The 25,414-nt window shown below is 33.9% G+C and overlaps 1 protein-coding gene across 1 annotated transcript; it reads left to right on the forward strand.

Moving 5' to 3' along the window:
- The first annotated feature begins 214 nt into the window (after window positions 1–214).
- On the forward strand, window positions 215–25,144 carry Hnf4g (hepatocyte nuclear factor 4 gamma). Its single transcript, XM_076836037.1, has 10 exons — window positions 215–350; window positions 4,684–4,861; window positions 9,022–9,116; window positions 12,017–12,123; window positions 13,955–14,110; window positions 17,102–17,189; window positions 19,975–20,127; window positions 20,254–20,490; window positions 21,498–21,620; window positions 25,023–25,144. The coding sequence occupies exons 1-10, from the start codon at window positions 215–217 to the stop codon at window positions 25,142–25,144; spliced, it is 1,395 nt and encodes a 464-aa protein (XP_076692152.1).
- The last annotated feature ends 270 nt before the right edge of the window (window positions 25,145–25,414 follow it).

Genomic DNA, 25,414 nt, shown 5'->3' on the forward strand with positions numbered 1-25,414 from the left:
AATTCCATGAAGCATTCCAAGATTATCACAAGGAGTTGTTCTCATATGTCATAAAACAAGAAAGAGGTAAAATATGACCTGTTGCAGGATGGTTACAGTTTTACAGCCCCTCCCACTGCAGCTCTTAAGTCACTCAGTTACACTTAGCTCTGGATTATCACTCTCAGATTGAAAGCAAAACACTAAGTTTTTCTGGGCTTGAGGTGCCACTTGTATGTGTGTCTCTCAGTCGATGATGAGGATATCAGAACCGATTCTGGACATGGACGTGGGAAATTACAGTGAAGTTTTGGACCCAAATTATACCACTTTGGAATTTGAAACGATGCAGATTTTATATAATTCAAATGGTGAGTGCTCATCTGCTTATAGATCTATGAAAAAGTAAACATAGCAGGGAGAAGTGAAATTGAGCTTCCCAAAGGTGGTGGCTCAGGGTTTTATTGCTGGAGAAATCAAGTCTTGTTTTTTAAGGATACAAATCTGAGTTTTTGCACTTCATCACAAAATTTAAATTAATAATGCTATGGCTATTTTATGTTACAAGTAGAAAAACCCAGTTTTGTGTAATAAAGTAACCTCAGAATTCTGTCATGGGCTAGTTAGAGAGGTAAAAAGAGTAGTTTCAGCAGATATTTTATTTGCTGTAAATCACAGTAATAAATAACATTGGCAGATTGGCTGTGAAAAAAATATTTTCTATGCAATATTTAGAATGACTTATGGAACAAAGTTTCTATAGAACACTGAATACGTTTACTGATTGCCTCCTCCTTTCATTATTCCAGTTTTTGGTTGCTGCTGAGGAGAAACTACATTTAAAATCACTGCCAAGCTTTTGTGTTGAACAGAAATATGAAAAGAAATAGAGGTTTATATTATAACCTCACTTGACAGGCTAATGTTTAGCCATACAAAGCTCTTGGTATTTATCTACTGTAACATTTTAACTTTAAATAAGACATGAATTGTCTTTGTATAATACAGTTTGCTATTGTCTTTGAATTTAGATTTTTCCCCAAGTATAAGTCTTGTCCAAGACAGACTGTAATTGTTAGAACTTTGAATATCTTATAATTGTGTATACTTTGGAATTTTTTTTTTTTTTTTGTGTGTGTGTGTGTGTGCTTGTGTGTTTAGGTCAGGATTGAGAAATCATTTATGGTAAAAGTATCCTAATATTCTACTTTAATGTACAATTTTTATGACACATGTTCTGGTTATATTTCCAGTAATCAAATTCCAGTTATATTTCCTTTTTAACAGGGAGGTTTTAAAAAAATTGTCAAAAGATGAATTCTGAAATTTAAGCACAAATAGAGTTAAAATGAACCTATTGTTCAACTCTTAGGAAGTAATTATTTTGAGTAGACATGTTTCATAGAATTTCTCAATAGAATCATGACTTTAAAAAATGACTCTAGCTTCCTAAATGATACCAACAGATTTACTATAAGAATTTACCAATGTATGCTATAATAACTAAATTGTATGGCTATTTTTCAATTATTATTTAACTTGTTTATAATAACTGTCAATTATATGTAACTATTGTAAACTTAGAATTAAATTTGTTTTTAATATTTCCACCTAATATTTAGAATATAATCCATTTTAAACACTGACTTCCATATGGCTAATGTTTTTGTTAATGTTACTAAAAGAAAAATTCTTTGCATTTTAGTTCTATAGTGTAGGATGATGAACCTTAAATATATTCCCATTAAAGTTTTTTATGACTTTATGAAATTATATACAGCAGTTTATTCAGAAGCATTAGTAAGTAGAATAAACGTGATGTCATGGGGTGTAACTGGGATATGACAACCTTTAATTTTATTTTTTTATATTAAATAGAGATATAATGAGTTCTTTATTATTATATAATTTATGGTAAATTAAAATTTTAATATACTACATGTGGAGGGTACTGGGGACTGAATTCAGGAGAATTTTACTTCTGAGCTATATCTTTGCCTGTTTTTTGGTGGGGGATGGGTACCTCAGGGGCACTCAACCACTGAGCCACATCCCTAGCCTTTTTAAAATATTTTATTTAGAGACAGGGTTCCACTGAGTATCTTAGTACCTTGCTTTTGCTGAGGCTGGCTTTGAACTCATGATCCTCCTGAGCCACTTAGCCTCTTCTATTTTGGGGGAAGGGTGAAGGGAGGGCGCAGTCTGTCAAGTATTGAACCAGGGGCACTTAACCACTGAACCACATCATATGACCTATTTAAAAATATTGTTTATCTTGAGACAGGGTCTCATAAAGTTGCTTAGGGCCTCGCTAAGTTGCTGAGGTAAGATTTGAACTTGAGATCCTCCTGCCATAGCCTCCAGATTTTGTTTTGTTTTGTTTTCTGAGATAGAGTCTTGCTAAGTTGCATAAGTGGTCCCTGAAATGACGATACTCCCCCTTTTTCAGTCTTCTGAGTAGCTGGAATTAGAGGCATGTGCTACTGTACTTGGAATATATTACCTTATAGTTAATATATTTTGAGTACATACAGATTTTAAAGATGCATTCAACAATATCAACTCATTTAAGATATATTTATTTACTACATATTTATTTTTAATGCCTGTTCTTACAAAACTATACATTAGGGGGCTGGGGGTATAGCTCAGTTGGTAGAGTGCTTGCCTAGCATGCACAAGGCCCTGGGTTCAAGTCCCAACATCATGCCCCCCCCCAAAAAAAAAACAACACACACACACAAAACAACTATACATTAGATGCCCTGTAGATGCCGGCACAATTCTAAGAGCTGGAAAACAGATAAATTCTCTGACATCTTGAAGTTATATTCTGTGCATAAAGATGGGTTACAAATGAGCAAACCAATACATAATATAATTTTAGGCAAGGGCATTTCTATAAAAATAATAATAATAGCCAAGCTCCAAGTTCTACTTGAAGGGTAGATGAGAGGTAACTTTTTAAAGTTTTACAGAAGAAATTTCCTTCCAGACAAGTGTAAAAGGTCCAGGGTCAAATTAGGGCTTCAAGAAACAAACAAAAAATGGTAACACTGCTGAAGAATAGTAAACAGGATGAAAAGTGATACCAAACACTGGGTTCAGAGAGGTAGGGTTGGCAAAGGCAGGGAATTTTATCATGCAGTGTTTTACAGGCCCGGGTAAGGGCATAGGATTTATTCTATCTAGTAACACATCATGGTGGGTTAGACACAGAAGAGTGACATGGTATGGATTTCTTATGTCAAGATCACTTGGGTGACTTTGAGGTAATAAACAGATGGGGGAACAAGTTTAAAAGCAGGGAAGTTAGAATACAAACAACAGTAAGTGTTGGTGAGGATGTTGGGGGGGGGAGCCACACTCATACATTGCTGGTGGGACTGCAAAATGGTGCAGTCAATATGGAAAGCAGTGTGGAGATTCTTTGGAAAACTGGGAATGGAATCACCTTTTGACCCAGCTGTCCCACTCCTCGGTCTATACCCAAAGGACTTAAAAACAGCATGCTACAAGGATACAGCTACATCAATGTTTATTGCAGCATAATTCACAATAGCTAAACTGTAGAATACTCTAGATGCCCTTCAGTAGATGAATGGATAAAGAAAATGTGGTATATGTACACAATGGAATATTATTCAGCAATAAAAGAGAATAAAATCATGGCATTTGCAGGTAAATGGATGCAAAGTGTAGTTAGCCAATCCCCAAAACCAAATACCTAATGTTTTCTCTTATAAAAGGAGGCTGATTTGTAGTAGGGTTGGGTGGGGGACTATGGAAAGATTAGACAAACTCTAGATAGGGCAAAGGGGAAGGAGGGGAAGGGAGGGGCAAGAGGGTCAAAAAGATGGTGAATTGAGATGGATATCATTACCCGAAGTACATACATGAAGACAAGAATGGTCTGAATATACTTTGTATACAACCAGAGATATAAAAAATTGTGCTCTATATGTGTAATATGAATTTTAATGCATTCTGCTGTCATATATAACAAATTATAATAAAAATTTTTTTAAAAGAAGCAGGGAAGTTAGATGGGAAGGTGTTGCAGAAGTCCATGGGAGGGATGATGATCAATTGGATAAAGGTGGAAATCTTTGGAATAAATGTATATTTCAAATATTAATTTACTACTGAGTTGGAAAGGAAAGATGACCAAAAGGATGCAAGGATGACTCTCAAGTTTTTGGCTCCAGGGACTAGATGAAACCATTGGCTTATATAAGGAAGACTGAAGAAAGAACAAGTTCTACAGATGGAAAAAAAAATCAAAGTTCTAGTTTTTGACACATTAATTTATCATTTTTATTTTTCTTCAAAGTGAAGATATTAAATATGTACTTGAGCATTTCAGGCTGATTTCCACAGGAAAGATAAGATTAGAAACAATATTTAAAGATTTTTTTCCCCATTATACAGATGATTTTTAATGTCATGCAACTGTATAAGTTTCCTTTGGGAAAAAGTATTACAGGGCACTGAACCCCATGAATTCCCAAAATCTAATGGTCAGAAATATGAGATGGGAGTTATGAAAGAACCAGCCAGAGTTTAAAAGAAAAGCCCTGATTTAAAGATTCCAGCAAGTCATGAAATGGACTCTTTGGGGCCCCTGTATAATTTTTAGAGCAATTTAATCAAGAATATTCAGTACTAACTCTAAATCTATTCATCATTTTTTTTTTTTAACAGATAGTTCTGCCCCAGAGACAACAAGTATGAATACCACAGACAACGGTGTTGGTGTCAACTGTCTGTGTGCGATATGTGGGGACAGAGCAACAGGAAAACACTATGGGGCATCGAGCTGTGACGGGTGCAAGGGCTTCTTTCGACGCAGCATACGCAAGAGTCATGTTTATTCCTGCAGGTACTTCACATGCTCCATTAAGGAAAATGATCTTTTGAGATATTTGAAATAGCATGCAAAAAGTAAGGGAAGAGCCAGGTGCACTCCTGTAATCCCACTGGCTCTGGAAGCTGAAGCAGGAGGATTGTGAGTTCAAAGCCAGCCTCAGCAATTTATCAAGGCCTTAGGTAACTCAGGGAGACCCTATCTCCAAATAAAAAATAAAAAGATCTGGGGGTAGAATTCATTGGTAAAGTTTCCCTGTGTCGAATCCCTAGTACCTCCCACCCTGCAAAAATAAAAGCAAAAAGAAAAAAAAATATTTTGAGCTTCCTTATATCTGTAGCTCTATGTAGAAAAATTCTATCTGACAATGAAAGAGTGTGTGGGGGGTATGTATACAGGTGGTTCTTCTTTTATGAAACAGATTAGACTTAAAAAGATATAAATAAAAAAAAATCCACCTACCACCCATTTTAGACCAAAATAGCTGAATCTTCCAATGGCTTCCTCCCACTTTCTCTGTCTACCTAGACTCCCTGAGGTACCTACCATCTGGAATTTGATGTTGATCTTTTCCGTGTGTCTCTTTATTGTTTTACCATGCTTGTGTACCACTATACATTTTTAAAATCTGTACTTAAATGGTTTCTCAATGTGTTTATTTCTTCTTATGTTGATTTTCTTTTTAGTGTTGCATTACAGCTTGGAGCTTTTAAAACAAAATTTTAAAAGTACAGATGATTTTGGACATTGTTGGTTTCCATGAATGAAATTTAATTTTCAGTTCTAAAATTTAAACTTGTTTCTCATGCTACCTTTTTTTGTGACATTGAATTTAAATGTCTTGTCTAAAGCTTTCTTACCTACATTTTATGTGACATACATAGTTTTTTTTTAAATGTTATCTTGTCAATATCACAACACAGGTTAGGTTTAATTATTGCATCCTTATTGATATGACATTTCTTTTTTTGTGCATGGGGCGGGGGGGAGTACTGGGGAGGGAACTCAGGGTCTCCTGACCACTGAGCCACATCTCCAGCTCTATTTTGTGTTTTCTTTAGAGACAGGGTCTCACTAAGTTGCTTAGCACCTCTCTTGTGCTGAGGCTGACTGTCTCAGCCTCTGAGCAATTGGGATTATAATCATGTGCCACTGAGCCTGGCAATATGACAGTTCTTGAAGGCATATTATATCTAAGTTGAATATGGGCTACTGACCAAAATCAATAACAGAAGAAAATCTGTATTTGCTTTGTCAATGAAAAGGATGTTAGCATTTTTACATTGTTTTAAGAAAATGGTCATTTAAGGAGGAGTTAGCCTTCTCCCAAGATGTCATTTGATTTTCCAGGTTGTAATAAAAGTTAATATGAATAGCCAAATCCTGAAATATCTTCCTAGGGTTCCCTACAAATTTTTTTCAGGAAAGTTTGATCTAAGCTAACAGCTAAAAGGTGTATCAATTATTCACTTTAAAAGCCTGGTAAATAAACAAAAATATGTATTGACATGGGTTTTGCTTATGTAGACATAAAAATTATGGAAGTAAAAGGTGAATAAATTTCCTCCATCATAAACATTTTCTGTAGGATTACCTTAATTGTTGAGCACTCCTGAGTAATTAACACCTAAAATAAAAGCAAAATAACACATAGACATTTTTTGGAATTAGGTGGTCTGTTAAAAGTGTAATATACATATATGAAAAATGTCAGTTCACACACCTAAATCCAAGAACAGCTTTTAAGAAGCTGAGAGGACCAAGACAAGAGCTTTGGGATTTTCACGGGGTCTGTCTGGGGATGGTAGGAAGAACTGCTCCCGAAACAGCTTTTAGAAGTTTTGAAACTATCCTAGTCACAAGTACAGTTTAACTTCTTGCTCCTAAGCATAATGCATGCTGCTGCAAACATAGCCCCACTTACATGTTTTGATATTAAGCAAATGCTGTGATTTTCCACATAGAAAATAGTGATGTTGGTGCTCCTATATTTAGGAGCAAAAAGTGTTTTTGACTTAAGATTGATGCAGTTCCTGAGATTCAGAAATTCTACCTCCAGATTCTCTGTTTCATCACACAGAAAACCAGACTGTCCTTCCTAAAGCACTTTAAACTCCTATTTCAGTACTTCTCACATGATGCTTTTGATAATGGCTAATTATAAATTTCTGTATGATCTACTGGATTATAATTTTCTTGAATGGAAGAGAAAGGTAATATTCATCTGTTTAATCTCTATACGAGGATTTCATATACCGTAGGTATTTAATAATATGTTTATTCAATTTTGCTACTAATTTAGTGTTGATTGGCCATGTTTTCCTTCTTGTGATTTTTAGCCATCAGATCCTCTCTCCTGAGTCTTCTCAACTGTCATTTAAAATGAACAAGGTTTTTCCTCACTCTGAATACACATCTCTCCTTTAGCTCATTTGAAGTAGGCTTTAACATCTCATTCAATTTTAAGTGGTCACCCATGTATTTTAAAGAAAAATTTTATATGTAATAAAATGCATTCCTTTATTCTCATCATTTAATAATCAACTTCAAATGATCAGTATATATCAGTGCCCATGGATAAGAGTTTTGAAGAAATGTTATTGTTTATTATATGATTAACATGTGCCCCAAACTCTGAAGTACATTCACACAACAGTCTTTTAAGGCAAGACCTTTGCCCCATTTTACAAATGAAGATTGATGTCATTTAATATCCTCAAGTTCTACCAAGAGTGAATGGCAAACTAGGTTTAGAACAGACTATATATATTTTTAAGTACATAATACAGTTTTTTTTTTTTAGCATACTCAGATTTGTGTGACCATCAAAACAATCAATTTAGAACATTTTCATACCCTACAAAGAAACCTTTAGAAATCACTTCCCAATTGCCCCAGCTCCTTTTTCAACAATATGAGGTAATTACTAATCTTACTTAAAAGACTAATAATCCTCTTCTGAACTTTCCTCTTTTCCTTTCTTTTGGTCCCAGGGGCGGAACCCAGGGGTGCTTGAGCACTGAACTACATTACCCAGGCCTTGTTCTTTTTTTTTATTTAGAGATAGGGTATCACTAAGTTGCTTAGGGCCTTGCTAGGTTGCTGAGGCTGGTCTTGAACTTGTGATCCTTCTGCCTCAGTCTCCCGAGTCTCTGGCATTACAGTTGTGTGCTGCCATTTCATGTATATGAAATCATAACATATGTGTCCTCTTGAATCTGACTTGCTTTATTTAAGTTAGAAATGTTGTAACAAGTATCAGAACTTATTTCTATTTATTGACAAATGGTAAGATTTAAATTGTGTAGATATACCACGTTTTATTCATCTGCATATCTCTCCACTTTTGGCTCTTATGAATAATTCTGATACCGACAGAAATTTTGTTATGTCCCTAGTGTGGAATCACTGTCTCAGATGTCAGCTCTATGTTTAATTTGTGAGAAAATGTCAAGCTTTCTTTCTTTCTAAGCAGCAGCAGCATTTAATATTGTAATGTATGTGACGATTCTAAGTTTTCCACATCCCCACCAACACTGGATTGCCTGTTTTTTGTTTTTTGGTTTTTTCCTAATGTGTGTGAAGTGATACATCCTTATGCAGAAACTACATTCTCAATGATGTTGTCAATTGTCTTTTGATTTGCAAGTTGACTCTCCAGCTGATGGGAATTAAACCCAGAGCCTCAGGTCCTTCCAGTGAGCTGCATACCCAGCTGTGTAATTTGGCATTTAGTATAGATTTCAGTTGGAAGTGAGGTCATTGAAAATTAGTTGAAGAATGTTTAAAAGGAGAGAAAGTATAAAAGTGTAGGTGAATGGAGTTCTGATATATTCTGTCTCACATTGAAACCACTTAGCATTAAGCAACTAGAATTTACATCAGAAGATGTCTAAAACTAGGTTGAACTTTCATGACTCATGATAGAAATGATCATGTACACTGGGTAAAACTTAGTCACTCAGTTTTATTTTATTATAAAGACTGTGTGAGAGGTGAGGCTTATATTTCCATATACATGCTGATTATGAGCCTGGAAACAATTTAATTGTCTTATACCTTCTTTCTGTTGAGCAACATTAGACTATACTTATTTAAAATCCATTTGTTTGTATATTTTATTTTTTGACAAATGATAGTTTGCTGTAAGCTAACATATATGTTTGATGTTATAGGTTCAGTCGCCAATGTGTTGTTGACAAGGACAAAAGGAATCAATGTAGATACTGTCGATTAAGAAAGTGTTTTCGAGCAGGAATGAAAAAAGAAGGTAAAAAGTAGTGATGATGATGATAGTTAACATTATTAATGAAAAATGGAATGCACAAATATTCTCATTAATTACAATAACCTTTTTTACTTTATTCTGATTTTCCTCAATATAGTAGTGAAGAATCTGTGAAAGAGTTCTTTGACTTAAAGTATTTAGCCCACGATACCGATAGATACCCAGCTTTAAGTGGTGGAGCCAGTCTTTATCTTGTGATTGATTATCTGACTACTGACATAATTCTCCCCAACACTATACTATGTGGCCAACAAAATTATTGTCCAAACAGCATTCCAAAATACAGTTCAAAAGATAAATTGCAAAATCTATGAATAGATTGAGTTTATAAATATATTTTAAACACATTTTTATCCTTAATAATAATCAAATATCTTTATTCATTTCATGAACATTAATGGAACATCTACTTTTTCATATGTTCATCCATCTAACAAATAGCTATTGAACACTATTTCCCAATCACTGTTCTAGGTGTTGAGGTTTTGGCACTAAACAAAATAGACAAAATGATCCTCCCTTTTAGAGAGTTTATATTCTATCAAGGGACAGAGACAATAGATTGATATGGTATTTATTATTATATGGTATATATTAAGTTCATTTTGAACATATTAAACATCTGATTATATTCTGGTACATTCTGAACATGGGTAGTTTAGACACAAATGTGATGAGCACATTCTAAACACTGGCAGGCATAAAAGCTACAAGGGTTTATTCCTTTCAGTTTTGCTACATGCCTGTGTCTATAATAAGCCATTGTTCACAGTATATAATGTGCTGAAAAATAAAATTGAATAAAATCAGTATACTAAAGAAGTTAAAATACATCAAATTCTTTTTGAACATAGCTAGTTTTTTCCTTTATCTCTCAGTATTTTAAAATTGTAAAAAAAAAAATCCATTAGCATTTCTCAGGTTGCTAATCTTAAAAGAAGACCAAAAAAAAAAAAAAAGTTCATAACATTAAAGCAAAAACAATTTTTCATTTTAAAAATGACATTGTTATGTCCTAAGAGCTCTATTGGGTAGTTTATGGGATTAATTAAATACTTTGTCAATTGTCTCCCTCCATTCCTGTGTGATCCCCAAACTTTACCTCTAGTAAATTGTAAACAAATAACAGTTTTATATTTCCTTTATGAATTTTACAATTTATGAAATTAACTTATTTTTTTAAATATTGGATTATCAGCCAGGTATGGTGGTGCATGCCTAGAATCCCAGTGACTCAGGAGGCTGAGCCCAGAGGATTACAAATTTCAAAGTCAGCCTCAGCAACTTAGCAAGTCCCTAAGCAACTTCGTGAGACCTTGTCTCACAATAAAAAATAAGAAAGACTGGGAGGGGCATAGGGATAGGAAAGACAGTGGAATGCAATGGTTATCATTAGCCTAAGTACATGTATGAAGACACAAAGGATGTGACTCTACTTTGTATACAACCAGAGGTATGAAAAATTGTGCTCTATACGTGTAATATGAATTGTAATGCATTCTGTTGTCATAACAAATTAAAATTAAACATAAAAAAAGAGATTGGGGATGGAGCTCATGGGTTAAACTTGATCATGTAAATGAAATTTTAAAAAACATAAGAAACATCTTAATTTTTTTGTTTCTACATATGCATTTCTGAATGAGTCAGTTCAGGTTGAAAATCAATAAGTCTCTGGTAAAGGAAAAAAAAACACAAAAACCTGTGTAAGCTATCAGTAAATGTGATTATTAAAATAAAATATTAATAAATCACTCCAACTTAAAGACTACTTACTTTCTCATAAACTGAAAAAGTCCAGTATTTTTTCTTCTAACGTAATGGACTTCATAATTAATAATAAGTTTAGGGTCTCTGTTACAAGACTTTGGTGTATTTCTATAATAAAATAATAATTGCCCAAAATTTTACAGTTTAACAGTCTATCTTTCCAACAGAACAGACTAGAACATTAACCTAAACAGTTTGGTATGCTAAGCTGTATTTTTCTCTTTGCCTTCCAACTTTTAAAATTCATCTTGACATCTGTCTTGTTTTGTTGTTTATATGAGTATTTATACAAATATATAAGCTAATTCTTCTCTTCTGGCTCTTCTTTATATTTAAAAATGTAATTTTCAGAAAGGAATTTGGAGAAATACATTTTTATTCTTTTCCCTTCTGAAAAAAGGACGCATTTCTACCTCTTCTCTAGAGACTTTCATATAACTTGAAAGAATTTTTTTTTTCCAAAAAGCTGTTGCTCAAACCTTAGTCTTTTCAGGAGATTCCACAGACTCATACAGCTTTTTTTATTTTATTTTATTTTATTTTTTTAATTAATTTTTTAAATTTACACCTGTAAATTATCTCAATGACAGTATATCATAAGGGATCATAATATTACAACCTTAAAATCATCTAAGATAAAATAAACTTACTTTCTATTCTGGTAGTGCTTAGGAAAAAGAAAATAGAATTTCAAAATTGATGACTCAAATCTTCTAGGAGCAAATACACTCTTATCTTTGACCTGGTCAATCTGATAGGTGACATTCTTCCTCTAGTTAGCATATAGTTTGAGAGAATAGAAAACCAATCTATCAAAAACTTAACATGGCAAAACAGGTTAACCAATAGCATGCTTGCCATAATGAAGTCCCAAATAGTATTTTATGAGCTCTAGTGACAGAGACAAGTCCCTGGCTACTCCAACTTTTGAAAATGGTACAGAATGAACAGTTCAACTTTCTATCAGCATGGTCTTTAAGAAAGACTATTTCTTGCTTTGTGTGTGTGTGTGTGTGTGTGTGTGTGTGTGTGTATGTGTTTAATTTCAAACTGTATATCATGACACATCTTAAAGAGATTTAACCAGTAATACTCTGCCTTTTCTGTCTTAGCTGTGCAAAATGAACGTGATAGAATAAGCACCAGAAGAAGCACATTCGATGGCAGCAATATCCCTTCCATAAACACACTGTCACAAGCTGAAATTCGGTCTCGCCAGGTACGCACTGCATCCCAGTATCTAGCTTTGTGTAACAGAATGAAATGGCTATTTGCACATTAGCATAATGCTAAAATAATCCAAGTTCATCTGAATGTGCTCATGTCTAAAGTAAATCACACCTACACAAGTCTAAGACTTTTAATTTGTAAGCATTCGGTGAACTGCTGATTTGATTTTGACTTTTTTTTTTTTTTAACAAGACCCTATTATAAAAAGAACAAGCAAATGAATTTCAGTTTAAGATTGTTTCGAGGGAAGAAAAGAGTTTGTTTATAAGGTTGATTAATAGTTCTTAATGGCCAAGTGCAGTGGTGCATGCCAGTAATCCCAGTGGCTCTGGAGGAAGAGGCAGGAGGATAGCAAGTTGAAAGCTGGCCTCAGCAAGTTATCTAGCCCCATGCAACTTAGCAAGGCCCTGTCTCAAAACATAAAAAGGGCTGGGGATGTTGCTCAGTGGTTAAGTGCCCCTGGGTTCAATCTCTGGTGCCAAAAAAAAAAAAAAAAAAAAAAAGTTATTACTGCATACCACAATGTTGAGGGGGAAGAAGTATTTTATGCTATTGGTTGATTCTGTAAAATCAGTTGCTATAACATTTAGAAAGCATAGTGAAGACTTGTCATTAGGGCTTCTTTCTCTGAAGATGATTTCTGAACTTAAGAAGTCACCTTGACGTCTGCTATGGAAACAGGTATTTAAATGCAGACCCAGAATTCAGAAAGCACAGAGGAAACACAGCTTTATTATTTTAAGTTTCTATAATATCAGGTCTAAATTTTTTAAAATAATTAGTTACATGCATAAAAATAAACCACTTAAGGATCTAGTGAGGAAATCTTTTAAAGAAAGTTTATTTTAGCATTGCCCCTACTAGAAACATTAATAATATTTTTCTATTATAAAGTAAAAATAATATTTTTCTATTATAAAGCCAATTATGAAATAGGTAAGTAATCAGTTCTCATAAAGAGTCAGTGAGGCTACTTTCGTTTTTGATAACACAAAGGTAATATGATGAGGTTGACATTCCCATTATCATCATTATTACTTGAAGATTACTTGATGGTCCAATAAACCATTTACAGAATGGTTTAAGTGGGGGGGGGGGGGTTGTGAAGAAGTTCCAGGTACACATGAAGACACACACAGATTCATGTTCAAAAACAAAGTTCACAAAAACTTTTAGATAGTATTTTAAATCACTTTTTAACACCACGTATTTGTATTATTCATATTATTTGCAGTTTTAAAAATGTACCATTATATGTTAAGCTCTGAAACATAGTTGAGTCAGAGTTTGGTTCCCTTAGTTTTATTTTGATGGGCTTTTGTTTAATGCAGCATCACAAGTATTTCTGGTTTCCTGTCTAAATCTTTTCTTCCCAATTTGGTAAACTTTATCCACTTAATAAATGAATTCTGAGTAAAGATCAATAAATTGAAGATGGACTTCCTTAATGGAATTTTAATTTTAGTTAAAAATAAAATCACAAAGCATATTTCATGTGGACATTACCTATCTCTTTATGTAGCCTATTGAAGTGTGAAACTCTCCCAAAGTTGTGATAACTTAGTTGAAACATTTGGCTTTTAAACAAGATACTCCTGTCAGAGTGTGGCGCTATCTATTGACTGCTTTCAGTTTTACTTGAAAAAGGATATGTATTTTATTTCTCAAATAAAGAATGTTTAATACATTTTAAGATCCTGTGACAATGATATTTTGCCTGCTTCACTGGTGTTTACTTCACACAGTTATGGGGAAACAAGGAAATAGTGCTATATATTATTTTAAATGATAAGTGAATATAATGTTCTTCTTAATGCCAGATCTCAGCCTCAAGCCCTGGGGTCAGCACTGACATAAATGTTAAGAAAATTGCAAGTATTGGTGATGTCTGCGAATCTATGAAACAGCAGCTTTTAGTCTTGGTGGAATGGGCTAAATATATTCCTGCCTTCTGTGAGTTACCACTGGATGACCAGGTATAAATTGAAGACATTGTGACTGCTTTAAAACAGATTTTGAAAATTTCTTAGTTTTGTGCCCCTTGAATCCCATTTGTAACACATTTACTATATTAGGTAATGGAGAAATTACCTTGTGAGAAAAGGATTGGTCTTCTTATCTTTTCCCCTTTTTGTTCTATACAGAGGCATTACTGTTTGACTTCTGTTTTAGAGGTCTTGCAGACTTATTGATTGGATAAGAGTTGATCAAAACACGGTTCTGCCCTCTTGGAGTTTCAAGAGCCTATGTAAGGGAAAAAGACCAGCAAATAACTATCATTTTTGAGTCAAGGTATTAGAAGAGCAAATGTCCAGGGGTAAAAGGCAAATTGTGGTATCTTGGGTTTCCCTAAGATCCCACATAAAATCCCTCGGAAATACTTGACCAGTCCTAAACAGAAACCCAACAGGATATGTTGATGTCTTTGTGATGCTTTATACAATTAAAATGTAAGATTTGTCCTTTGTACTATTAATTTTCTTCTAGCATTTATTATATAAAAATTAAAGTTATGGAAAAAAGTCTACAGATTCATGATCTGAAGTCTAGAGAAATAATAAAAATTAGACACAGTCATCTTTTCCTGATACATGCATTGTTATATTTTTGTATATGTTGAGATATTTTAATAAATTAAGAGCTTGGATTTCCTAATTAGTCTATGAAGTTTAGTTTGTTTCAGATTCATTTTGAATTCTTTGTACTAAGTAGGATATATTTTTTCAGTAGATGAAAATCATTTGAAAGTTTCCTTGCTTATCACATTGAGAAAAACAATCATGTTAAGTGTTATACCCCGTTATATTTATACACCTTTTGACCAGTGTTCTTTATCTTTGGTACATAAAAATAAAGAAATAATAAAGGGGAGGGGAATGATTGTGTAAAAACAATGCAAAATATTTACACAGAGAACAAAAATTATCCTAGGAAGTGAGATGTTATATTTCTGAAAGAACATTTCACCTGGTTACAAAGAAAAAAAATACTGTGAAATCTGAAATAATTCTTAAAATGTTCCATAACTGCTTTCCTGGAATGAGTCACTGTTATTGACATGTCATAAAGATAGCTTGACTGAGAAAGTTATGCCAGAATGAATAATACTAAATTGCTAAAACCTACTAGTCTCACCCCAAGCAATATAAGTAAGCTTACGTTATTTATCAGCTTTATACTTTTATTACCATTCTTGTTTAAAAGTTGCTGACTTTTGTATGAAGACAATGATTTAAATACTGGGAAATTAAAATCCAGTAACCAGTCAAAAATGGTTTTGTTTGCTAACTGACACTTAATATTGACAGTATAAAATTAATAGCCATGGTTTAGTGAATGTGTATTGTGGTATGGTTAAGGTTCTGTGGAATTAGCTTTAAGATACATTATCAATCACATTATTTCATTTAATTCTCTAGGGAGTTCTGTGTTATAAGGTGTTATCTCCACAGTTTCTGAAACTAAACCCTAGATTTAAGTTCATTCCTTAATTTTATCCAATGAATATTTATTAGGAGACACCTGTGCATTTTTAGGCGCTGTGGGTAATCTGCCAGGAAAATACAGATTGCCTTACTAGTCTCATAAAGTTTGTTTTTTATTTGGGAGAGACAGACAATAAAAAATATACAAATTATGAGTAAGTTAATTCTAGGTGGGGAAAAGTTCTATAAAATGCTATAAAATGACATAGAATGAGTTGTTAGAAAAAGACTGGGGATGAAAAGAGATACTTTATAGTGAGGATCCGAGAAGATATTTCCTGAGAGCTGATTCACAAGGGGTCAGGCACATTGAGATCCAAGCAGAAAGCATACTGGGTCCTGGAACAGCATGTGCAAGGGTTGTGAGTCAGGCAGGAACAATGTGAACAAGGAGTGTTTCACGATAAAGTCAGAAATGTGGAGATCAGGGCAGAACATGGAACCTCCCCTATTTCTTCCATCACCTAGGAAGCCAGGATTGGAGAGTTTGGATTGTATCCTAAGAACAATAAGAAACCATTAAGAGTTTTTTCAGCGGGGGGATGATATTAAGAGGTTACTATTCTAAAAATATCCCTTTGAAGGATGATGTAGAAGGATGTATAATGGAGAACCCAGAAGGAAAGCAAAAATACCTACTGAGTGTGGATGGTCCAGGCCACAAATGGCAAGAGCCTGGACTCCTGAAAGCAGTGGATGGACTTGGCTTTTATTTTGAGAGGTAGCACTGAGATTTTCTGTATAGTTAGACTCCTTTTTGGATGTAAACAAACATTTTGCACTAAGGTGATTAAATCATCAGAGAAGCCTGACATTGGTAGGCATTGCATTTGAAATGCTTCCTATTCTTCCTTGTGGTGGTGCCCACACCTGCAGCTGAGTATAGGAATGAAGCTCATTGTAGAACTTAATGCACAGAATCAGAAGCTCAACCTGGAAGGTGGCAGAACCCAGATCTTTATCTTTTCTTCACTACAAGTCCTTGCTTTGCCTTTGTTTATTTAGTTTATTATGTGCAGGAAATTATGTTTTACATAAATTTTATACCTTAGTCGTTATGAGCAAACTCTGAGATGTTTTATCTCCACCTCCACTTTACAGATGAAATCAGATGAGTCCCAAACATACAGGTTGACCTCACCAAGGTTAAAGGGTCCTAAGTGGTCAAGCTGAGATCTGAGCTCTAGCCTGATTCTGTTTCCCTCCAAAACAGTGAACTGATCTGCTTTTCTTCTCATGCCATTGTGTCACTTGTTAAGTCCTTTTAGAAATTTCAGAAATACATTCTATTGACATACTAGGGTAGAAAACTAGAAGGATTACTGATAGCAAATGCCTATGAATATTATAGTTTATTAGAATAAAATGAAAAAAAAAAGCCCCATGCTTAAAGAACATTGAAACTTAATCAGGCTCATATTATGCCATCTTTTAATCATTATATTTTATAATTAATTGTTAAACTTGGAATTTTCCATTAAGGTGGCCCTGTTGAGAGCTCACGCAGGGGAGCACTTACTGCTTGGAGCTACGAAAAGATCCATGATGTATAAAGATATTTTGCTTTTGGGTAAGTGTATATATACATTTTTTTTAATTTAAGAAGAAATCATTTATTCTATATGTCCCAAGCATTCACAGACACTGTCAATGGTACTCTTGCTTCACAGGTTGGACTTAATTGATTATGTCCTCACTCAGCTTTATACTTTCTTGCCTTGATTGTGTGTAAGTTCAGAGAGCAGTGAAATGATCAGGGACCATTAACATTTAAAAATGAAATGGAGATATTGCTAAATAAATATAGTATTGAGGTGTGTTAAGTCTCAGCAGAGCAAAGAATTAATGATTTAAATGACTACCTGCGGAGTTCCAGTGTATTTTCACACTCTTTCGTTGTTTGCTTAATAACTATTTTATACTCTAATGTGATTAACCACTAGGATCTCATTGCCCCTAATATACTATAAAATAATCAGGGAAAAAAGTTTGATGGAATGTTTGAAGAATTCTTATAAAAGTGATAGAAAAAGCAAAATAGCATGGCAGGTGAAGATGGAGAAAGACTCAGATGGAAATATTTGTTTTCATTAATTGTTCCAATACTCCACCTTTACTTAACTCACAAAATAGATTTTTTTTATGACAGCATCATGTTTATACATAGTATCTGGGTTCCTTTTGACATAAATATATACATACAAGGAATTTTATTTCAATACCCATTTCTCCTTCCTCTCCTCCTCCCTTTTGCTTTTCTATCGTCTTATCTTCTTTTCAGTTCTTTATTTGTTTATTTTTGATTGGTATGTTCTCCATATACATAAAGGAAATATTCTCTTTGGTGCATTTATATATGTATATAACATGATTCTGTTAGATTCATTCCATAAATTAGATTTTGAGTGTTGAGATCCTTCTAATGTTTGTTAGATTTACCTCTCCATGCTTTGTGCAAAATGAGAATTTGAGTAGTTTGTTTATTTAGTACTGGGATTGAACCCAGGGGCTTTACCACAGGGCTACATTCCCAGCTGTTTTTTATTTTGAGACAGGGTCTTGCTAAATTCCTGAGGCTGGCCTTCAATTTGCAATCCTTCTGCCTTGGCCTCCTCAGTTGGGCTTTCTGGTTTGTGCTCCCTCATCGGGCAGATGAGTTAATTTTTCTGTGATAGATGAATGGAACACAATGTAACAATTGCTAAGGTTTAGTGAGGGCTCATTACATAAATGCTCTACTCTAAGTACTTTACATATACATACATGCTCTCATTTAATCATTTAAATAAGTACTCTTCTGTTCAGTCTAATTTGCTGATGAGAAAACAGAGGCAGATTATGTTTATCTAAGAGCATAAAGGTAGGAGAGAGCCAGAATTCTAAACCATATCACATGACTGCAGACTACGCCCTGAAATTCTGTTAAACACTTCTGTATTCCTAATAAGCATCTCAAATAGTGTTCTCCCTATAGATCTGAATGCAATATCCCCTAGAAAACAGTGTCTGTTATATAATTCTAATCATTTTACACTGAATAGTTAACTTTTTGTAAGAAAGGTTTAAGATTCCCCCAGAAAAGGGTAATTAATTATGTGAGAGGATGGATATATTAGCTCAATTATAATAATCATTTCCCAATGTATATGGATACCCAAATACAAAATTACAGTATACTTTAAATATATACAATGTTTTTGTCTCTCATAACTCAATAAAGCTGGGTGGAAAACCAGAGTGAGGCTATGTTGAATGAGTACTTTGGACATATTGTTACCCTGAAGATCCTTGTTAGTCAACTTCCTATTACTATGATCTGAGATAATCAGCTTCAAAGGTTTATTTTGTTTCACATATTTGTGGAATTTTCAGTCAATTGGTCCCGTCACTTTGGGCATTTGGTGAGGCACAGCATCATGGTGTGGAGTGTGTAGCACAGGTGCTCACTGTACGGTGGCCTGGAGGGGGCTACAGGTCCCCATATCCTCTTCAAGGGCATGACCCCATGGACCTCACTTCCTCCTACTAGGCCCCACATTTTAAAGGTTCCACCACCTTCCATGAGCTGGCAACCAAGCCTTGGATACCTGGGCCTTTGGGGGGCATTCAAGGTCAAAAATGTAACAATTGTCTTAGACTACAGTGGAAGAATTTGGAATATTATGCTTTTTATACAAACAGAAAATAATAATTTAGCTTTCTTTCAGAAACCATAATGCACATTCATCATATGAATTTCTAAGTTAGAAAGATCTTGAGGTGGTTGGGTGATTCAGTTCTCTAGCCAATTGATGAACTCGTTTAAGTCCAGCTCCTTATAGTGATCATCTCACCTCTATTTAAAGAAATCCAGAAGAGGGAATGTACCATCCATGGAGGGAACTCATGAGAAAACACATGCTCATTCTGAAAAATCAACTTCCTTTATTCAGACGTCTTAAAACTGTCTCAATAGTTCTTATTCCTTCCTAGGCCTGGGGCACCTAAGGAGTGCTGTTTTTAATCCACTGTAAGCAAGGAAGATTCTTTAGGATTTGTATTATGTTCATTAATGAGTAAGACACTAATAGGTGACTGACAAAGAGGAGAGCTAATCATTATATTTTGATTTTCCCCTGTCAATTATTAGCTTGTATTCGTCTGTACTTTTGTGCTATCACCAGCGAGTGAGGTTGTTAAAATGCATGTGATCCCATTATCATTGTTATTGATCCTTTAAGTATGCATAAGGTCGAACATCGCTAAACACTACTGAGAGATGAAGCCCTAAGGACTCCTTCTAAACCTTGGTTTGTAAAACCTTAAATATCTGACAATTTGGGTGAGGAGGTAGTTCCTTTTTCTTTTTCTCTTAGGCAACAACTATGTCATTCACCGAAACAGCTGTGAAGTTGAGATCAGCCGTGTGGCCAATCGGGTTCTCGATGAGCTTGTCCGACCATTTCAAGAAATCCAGATTGATGACAATGAGTATGCTTGCTTGAAGGCAATTGTGTTTTTTGACCCAGGTTTGTTTTCAAAATCCCCTTAAAAATAAAATAATGAAAATTAAACTAATTATTCGTATTAGAATAGCTCCTCTCATTCGCTAGCTTGATTCAATCTTCAAATTGTGCCTTTTGTCTCTTTATTAGATGCAAAAGGACTAAGTGACCCAGTAAAAATTAAGAACATGCGGTTCCAAGTGCAGATCAGTCTAGAGGACTACATCAACGACAGGCAGTATGACTCCCGGGGCAGGTTTGGGGAGCTGCTCTTGCTCCTGCCCACGCTGCAGAGCATCACGTGGCAAATGATCGAGCAAATACAGTTTGTGAAGCTTTTTGGAATGGTTAAAATTGACAACCTGCTTCAGGAAATGCTACTGGGTGGTGAGTACATTTAAGAATTTCTATTATATTGATTCAAATCACACTAAGTAGCTTAGAGCATGTTTGCCCGATTTACTTACTTTTTTGTCTACATTTATCTCATCTTTTCAAGTTGCCTTATGTTCCTCCTGATTTTTATCTTCTTCTGCCATGACATAATAAATTCAATTTGTTACATTTAGAAAGTCTGCAAAAACCCTTTAGAGTGGGATAAAAATAACTGGAAAAGATTCAAATCCCCATTCTTACCAGAATTCACCATCTTTCCTCCATAGACCCTTTTACTTCAATTTTCAAATATTTCCATATAAGGAAAATAGAAATGTACTACCTATTTTTAGGACCTCTTGAGGAGTGTGTGGTGTGTGTGTGTGTATCTCCTAATTCCTTTAAATCTTAAAGAATATAGGTATTGTAAAATAGCCTAAACACACACACACACACACACACACACACACACACATACTAAATAGCTTAAAATGAACATTTTTGCTCCTGGGTTATTGACACAAAATTGTAGAAGAAGAAAATGAGATTTTAATGCTGCAAATAAAATGTGAGGAATAAGTTAAGAAATAATTTAAGGTTTGATATAGATTAAATGTCCTTTTAAAGTCACTATTTTTGTTTTAACTTTTCTGGTGCTTAATATCTTTCTGAAATAAAGGTTGATTATTGTATTAGGGTGGTCCCAAATACCATAAACTTGAGGTAAGTGATTCTTGGAATTGTTTTAATAATACGCAGTAAACCTAATGATTCCAGGAAATGGCACACAAGATCCATTATTAATAAACAACATTATGCTACAACATTCATCTAGCCAATGTGCAGTGAAAGCTGACATTGTCTTTACTATGATAGTGGCTCTATCAATTTACATTTGAATTCTCAAAAAGCACTTGGTAAAAACAGCAATATTTAAGCTGTCAAATATTTGTGCCAAGATAAACCTGCCATTCTCCATAAATATCACTAATGCAAGCATCTATCTTTATCTTCTTTAGGTGCTTCCAATGATGGAAACCATCTTCATCATCCAATGCACCCACATTTGTCTCAAGATCCATTAACTGGACAAACTATACTTTTAGGTCCCATGTCAACATTGGTTCATACGGATCAGATCTGTAAGTATCTGAGCTACTTTTCTAACACAACATTCTGAAACTTAATTATTTGAGAAATAGTTGAATTTGGGTAAGTCTCCAATAGTACCCATAAATTGCAAAAAAAAAAAAAAAAAAAAGTGGGTACAATTTTATCTCCAGGACTAAATTGTGGGAAATTGTTATATTCAGTTAGTTATTTATTCTCTCTAGATAAGATTTTTTGTTTCATACACAGAAAATGTGAACTTCATGGGTTTTAGGAACACAAAAGAACAGACAGGAAGTCCTAGCTCTGCATGATGGTGCAGGACCATAAAAAGGATCACATAACTTGCAATCACACAAAGGAATCCTAATAATCAGTGGAAACATTGTGTTGCTTATGATCTTTAAAAATGTCAAAACATTAAGAATTCACTTACCTATAGTTTATAAATGTATAGATAAATTGAATAATCTTTTTTACTCTAAAACATTAGAAACATTGAGAAATAGTTTTTTATTTCTTTGTGCATTGTGAAGAGTAGTTTGCACAGTGCTTTCTGCCTCTCTCTCTCTCTCTCTCTCTCTCTCTCTCTATATATATATATATATATATATATATATATATATATATATATAAAATAAAATTTACAATTTGGAAGTGTAAATGTTCTCTGTGTCCTGATGAATTTTACTCCTTTGGAAGTTTGGATCATTTTTCCAACATTTGATCCTTTGTATGTTTAATTTCCTGAAATATCTCTGAGAACTTATTTGATGCGAAGGTTTTTGCTGATTTGACTTTCTTTTCGACAATGTTGTTCCTTTCATCACATTGATTTTCCTCATCAGTTTTTCTTTCTTCACTTCCTAGCTGAATTTTGAGAGGCTCAGACAGTGGCTGTGTCCCTGTTCCCATGCTCAGCTACTTTGGATTTGGATTTCACTTCCTGCATAATCACATTTCATTTCTTTGCTTTCATCTTAACTGGCCAATTCTCTTTCAGTTATCCATTTTTTTTTTTTTTTTTTTTGTAAAATGTTACATGAATTTATCATAGGGAGACAAGGAACCAATGGAACTTTAAACTTTGTTGCCAGCGTGTGGACTGAAGAAAAGATGTTCAGTGATCAATCAGACAGATGTGATCAGTAACTGATTACAAAACACATCTGTCATTTATGCAGGCATTTGTAGACGGAAGAGTTAGTAGTGAAGTTTTATATTTATGCAGTTACAGTTAACGTGAGTTACCATGGGAATTGAAATTTGAACAGTGTTGTTACAAGAGTAGTGCAATTTAAGCCATGGTAATTGTAGTTTTTGTGTAGCAGAGTTGTGCAAAGTGAGAGCTGCTTCTCTTTGGAACTCAAATGACTATGTAAATATTAGAAGTTGTTAGTAGCTAAGTTAACTGAATATTGTTGGAGCTTTAATGCAGAGTCCAGTTTTCTAAGCTACTCTGGCGATAAACATTTTTTTTGATAAAGATATCTAAAACTGATTGCTTATGAATTTATACTGGTGAATTCAAGATTTACCTTGGATTCATTGCCTTTAGTGCCAAACCAGCTGTCTCACTGAGGTGACTTGAATTATTGTGATATAATTATTATTTACAGTTGCACTGCCTACTGAATTTACAATAGTCTTTAATAACCAGTTGCAATGTGTTTTACCCAAGTGCTCCATGTAATGTAATAACAATTTTAGGAGTTCCACTTGATTGCTAGCTAGTGGCTGGGTAAGTTGAGACTACAGAACTGGGTGCTGTCCTTTAGATATAAATAATGGTAGAGCTTTAGGCAAATTGTATCCAAAACAATTTTTTTTTAGTTCATGAGAAATGGAATTGTTTGGAAAAATACAAATTCTGGAAATAATATGGCATACTTATTGCGTAGGTCCCAATGAAAGAGATTGATTTAGGACCATCCTTGCAAAGTAATGTTGTTTTACATTTAATAAATTAATAAGAGGAAGGAGAGAAGAAGAGAGCTCAATGCCAGAAAGTCTATGCAATTATTTCTCTTACAAATCACTTATTCATAAACTCCAGAGTAAAACATAGTAACAACACATCAAGCACCAACTGGCAAGGCAGTTTGAGAAGTCCATTGCAGTAGAATCTTTTACCTTTTAAATACTAATGCTCTAGTATTTTTAAAACATATTTGCTGTTCCTTATATTTTAAGAATCTCATCATCACAATTTTAATTTCCCCTCTTTCAGCATAATATTTATGAGAGTCACTTGTAAAGTTAAACTTGACTTTGCTTTTAAAAAATGGTGTATAATTTATGCAAACCCAAAACTTGTTCAACAAACAATTTAAGTTCAATTCATTTTTTTTTTTTTTTTTGGACTTTCAGAGAGGGCCACTTCAATTTTAAATCCATTCTAAATATCCAGAAATAATTTGAAAGAAAATTTTGGATATTCTTTTTGTCAATCAAACTGCATATAAAAATGTTATTTATAAGTAATTATTAATCTATATTAACAATAATATAAAATTAATGTATTAATGACTGATAAAGGGGAGTTTTCTTGTTTTTATGTAGAGGTTTTAAAAACTGAGGGGAAAAAATAAAACTCTATAAAGTTTACAGTGCCACAGGCTGACCAAACATTTCCAAGCCATTAGTTTTGTTAAACATATGAAATAATATCTGTGAGTAATAAAATAGTTCAAGTTTTTTTTTTTTAATTCCACAATAGCTTCTGGATTATTTTATATGGTAAAAGTTCCCATAGGAAGAAATACTAGACAGTGAAGTATTCAAATTAGAACTTTTTATATTCAATTCAATTTCTTTTACATTTAATTACTCAAGCTTACTCTTTGCATTGAAGGAGAAGGGACCAGCAAGCTCAATTGTAATAGAATAATTGTGAGGCAACAGAGCCAGTGTGTTTCAGACACTTCTGATTATAGCTTAGATTTCAGAACACTTATAAAGTATCTTAATTCTAATTTTTTTATGCCATCTAATATATCTGAATTAGTAGACTCCAAACCAAATATATTTTAATTTTATGTGCATTTTGATTACAAATATTATGAAGATTGCTTACTAATATTTGAAAAAACTAACATTCTGTTAATTTTTGTCATTGACTTCTTTCTACTGCATTTGTTAGGAAATTAAATGCTCATGAATGCTTTTAGGAAAGGAATACCAAAAAGTGACTATGAAGATTTTTGTGTGTGCATGATCTTTTGCTATTTAATGCTATTTGGGGAGGAAGATGAGATTGCTTTTCCATTAGTATGCTTATACACTGAAAATGCATTATACAAATCAGTACTTTACATATGATCTTTTAAAAAATGTTTCCAAAATATAATAATGCATGTTGGCATTGTGTAGGGCTAATGGGGGTGGAGAGGTTGAGTGCTACCATCACAGACAATTCTATGATTCTTTTTCAGCAACTCCTGAAACCCCACTACCTTCACCACCACAAGGTTCTGGACAAGAACAGTACAAAATAGCTTCAAATCAAGCTTCAGTTATTTCACACCAGTCCCTCTCCAAACAAAAGCAATTGTGAGAATGTGTTTACTTCTGAATAGCACTGCACAAATGTGAAAGTCTTTTGGTCTTGAAATATCTCAGGATATAACTTTTGGCAAACTCTTAGCCAAGGCTTCTTCATGGTGCTGTTATAAAATGGTATATCCTGTTTTCTTGTTTATATGCTCATTTTGTTTGTCTTTGCTATGGTGTAAAACTTTCATGTGCAACCAATGTACACTTGAGTTGGAATTTGTTTATATAGTCTCCAACAGCCCCTGCACTGTGCCTGAACTGGTTAAATCTT

This window comes from Callospermophilus lateralis, chromosome 16, assembly GCF_048772815.1.
Source record: "Callospermophilus lateralis isolate mCalLat2 chromosome 16, mCalLat2.hap1, whole genome shotgun sequence".
NCBI lineage: Eukaryota > Metazoa > Chordata > Mammalia > Rodentia > Sciuridae > Callospermophilus > Callospermophilus lateralis.

What these genes read in the sequence shown, in the direction of transcription:
- Hnf4g (XM_076836037.1), top strand. Translation starts at nt 215, where the DNA reads ATGTGTGTCTCTCAGTCGATGATGAGGATATCAGAACCGATTCTGGAC. An exon ending in GATTTTATATAATTCAAATG is followed by an intron (nt 351 to 4,683) that starts GTGAGTGCTCAT and finishes TTTTTTTAACAG; the next exon opens with ATAGTTCTGCCCCAGAGACA. An exon ending in TAAAGATATTTTGCTTTTGG is followed by an intron (nt 17,190 to 19,974) that starts GTAAGTGTATAT and finishes TTTTTCTCTTAG; the next exon opens with GCAACAACTATGTCATTCAC.